At 40.4% G+C, this 1607-nt stretch overlaps 1 protein-coding gene across 1 annotated transcript; it reads right to left on the bottom strand.

The window, feature by feature from the left end:
- Positions 1 to 660: 660 nt before the first annotated feature.
- On the bottom strand, positions 661 to 1365 carry T265_13556 (hypothetical protein; the record flags this gene model as incomplete). Its single annotated transcript, XM_009169475.1, has 2 exons — positions 661 to 825; positions 1258 to 1365. Coding segments are annotated over 2 exons (270 nt in total), but the record flags the coding sequence as incomplete, so codon positions are not given.
- Between the last annotated feature and the right edge of the window lie 242 nt (positions 1366 to 1607).

Genomic DNA, 1607 nt, shown 5'->3' with positions numbered 1-1607 from the left:
AATTGTTGCAGACTGTCGAGCCAGTTACTGTTCGCGTTCTCGGTATCACTCACTGCATTGGTATGATCATGGCATTGATAACAAACGCTAGTCTGCAAATTCAGATTCATGCTTGGCCAAATTTCTCCGAATCAATGACTAGAATTGTTTCAATCCAAGTAAACATCAGTTGTAGTTTTAATTTCATAATAATTTAGCGAAAAATAATGTCGTCTTTTTCTTTTTCGGTCTATGCGATTGCCACCGGGAATTCAGCACAGAGAAACATTCTACGGTCAGTATACAATAGTTGCCATCGAACAGTAACCGGGCCCTGTAAAAGCAGGGAAAAATAAAATAAAATGAAAGACAAATACTAGCGATGAAACATTTACTGGGTACATTTATCGTGCACATTCCAGATGGATTATTCTGCAAAAACACCCGGCAATCATAAACTCAAACGGCTGACTTTTTTTCAGTGTACGTGGGATGGGTCGGCATACTAAATAAAGTAGCTGAGTGCCGCATGAAGCACTTATTTAACAAAAATACTGCCAACTGATCGGTTGGATGCAAAAGGGTCTCTGGTTTCATACAATTCAAGAGGGCTCATCTAAACTCATCTGCGTTCTGTTCTATGCACCGTACACACGTATATTTCTCGTTCGCGACTTACTAATTCGGCGGTGTTGGGCACCGTCCCAGAGTAACTGTATATGTATTCGACTCCCGTTTTGATAGGACAACTTGGGTTCATGTGAATACATAAACCATTTTGAGGGAGTAGCACGAGAATGCGCTCACCATGCTCAACTTTATGACCTCCAGCATCAACGTCTGTGACTGTTCAAAAGAAAGTGCACAGGAAAATGAACGTTTCAACATAGAGTATTTATGAAGAATAAATCATTATTCTCTGACCATCAGATCAGCAATTCTGGTCAAAACTACAGATTGTGAATTTTGTAAACCAATTCATGAACACAGATGTGTACCATCATGGTTCCCGCACCAGCAGTCTCCGACAATCTCCACATGGATGATGAAATCGGCAGTAATCCATAAGGAATAAACTGTTAACCTCAACGCGACGGGAAGTCTTCATTCAATTCCCCACGCACTCAGTCTGGATTCGATAAACTGGAAACATTTCATTCACTTCAGTAAGGCCGGAATAAATTTTATGCCGAGGGGATTTGTTTGAAAGACGTTCAATTAAGAATTCCGTGAGGTCGTTCGAAATATCTCAGTGGAATGGTTCGTGCTACAACTCACGTGCTTTGAATTTAATAGTGATGGAAACGTGCGATCCCCTCTTCAGGATGCAACGATCACTATCACAAGGTGAAACATCCAGTTTCAATAAGTTGGCATCGTTTGGACCTGAATATCGAACATAAAGAGATAGAATATAAGGGGTATGTCATTTCTGTACTGAGGAACCCTCAAGATAAACTGAGTTTTCAGTTTTGCACTATGTAGCCGCCTCTAGTACATGAGTTTGCATTCTTTGTCTCAAACGTAAACGCTTCCAAAAATGATAATTCTTTGGGCTGGAGTGAATTAATTTCCGCTCATAAGCTAAAAAGCGGAGCCGTATTCAAACTAGGGGAATGTAAAGCATT

Source organism: Opisthorchis viverrini (genome assembly GCF_000715545.1).
Source record: "Opisthorchis viverrini unplaced genomic scaffold opera_v5_80, whole genome shotgun sequence".
Classification (NCBI taxonomy): Eukaryota; Metazoa; Platyhelminthes; class Trematoda; order Opisthorchiida; family Opisthorchiidae; genus Opisthorchis; species Opisthorchis viverrini.
Note: the sequence above shows the minus strand (reverse complement) of the source record. Positions and strands in the feature narration are given on the sequence as shown.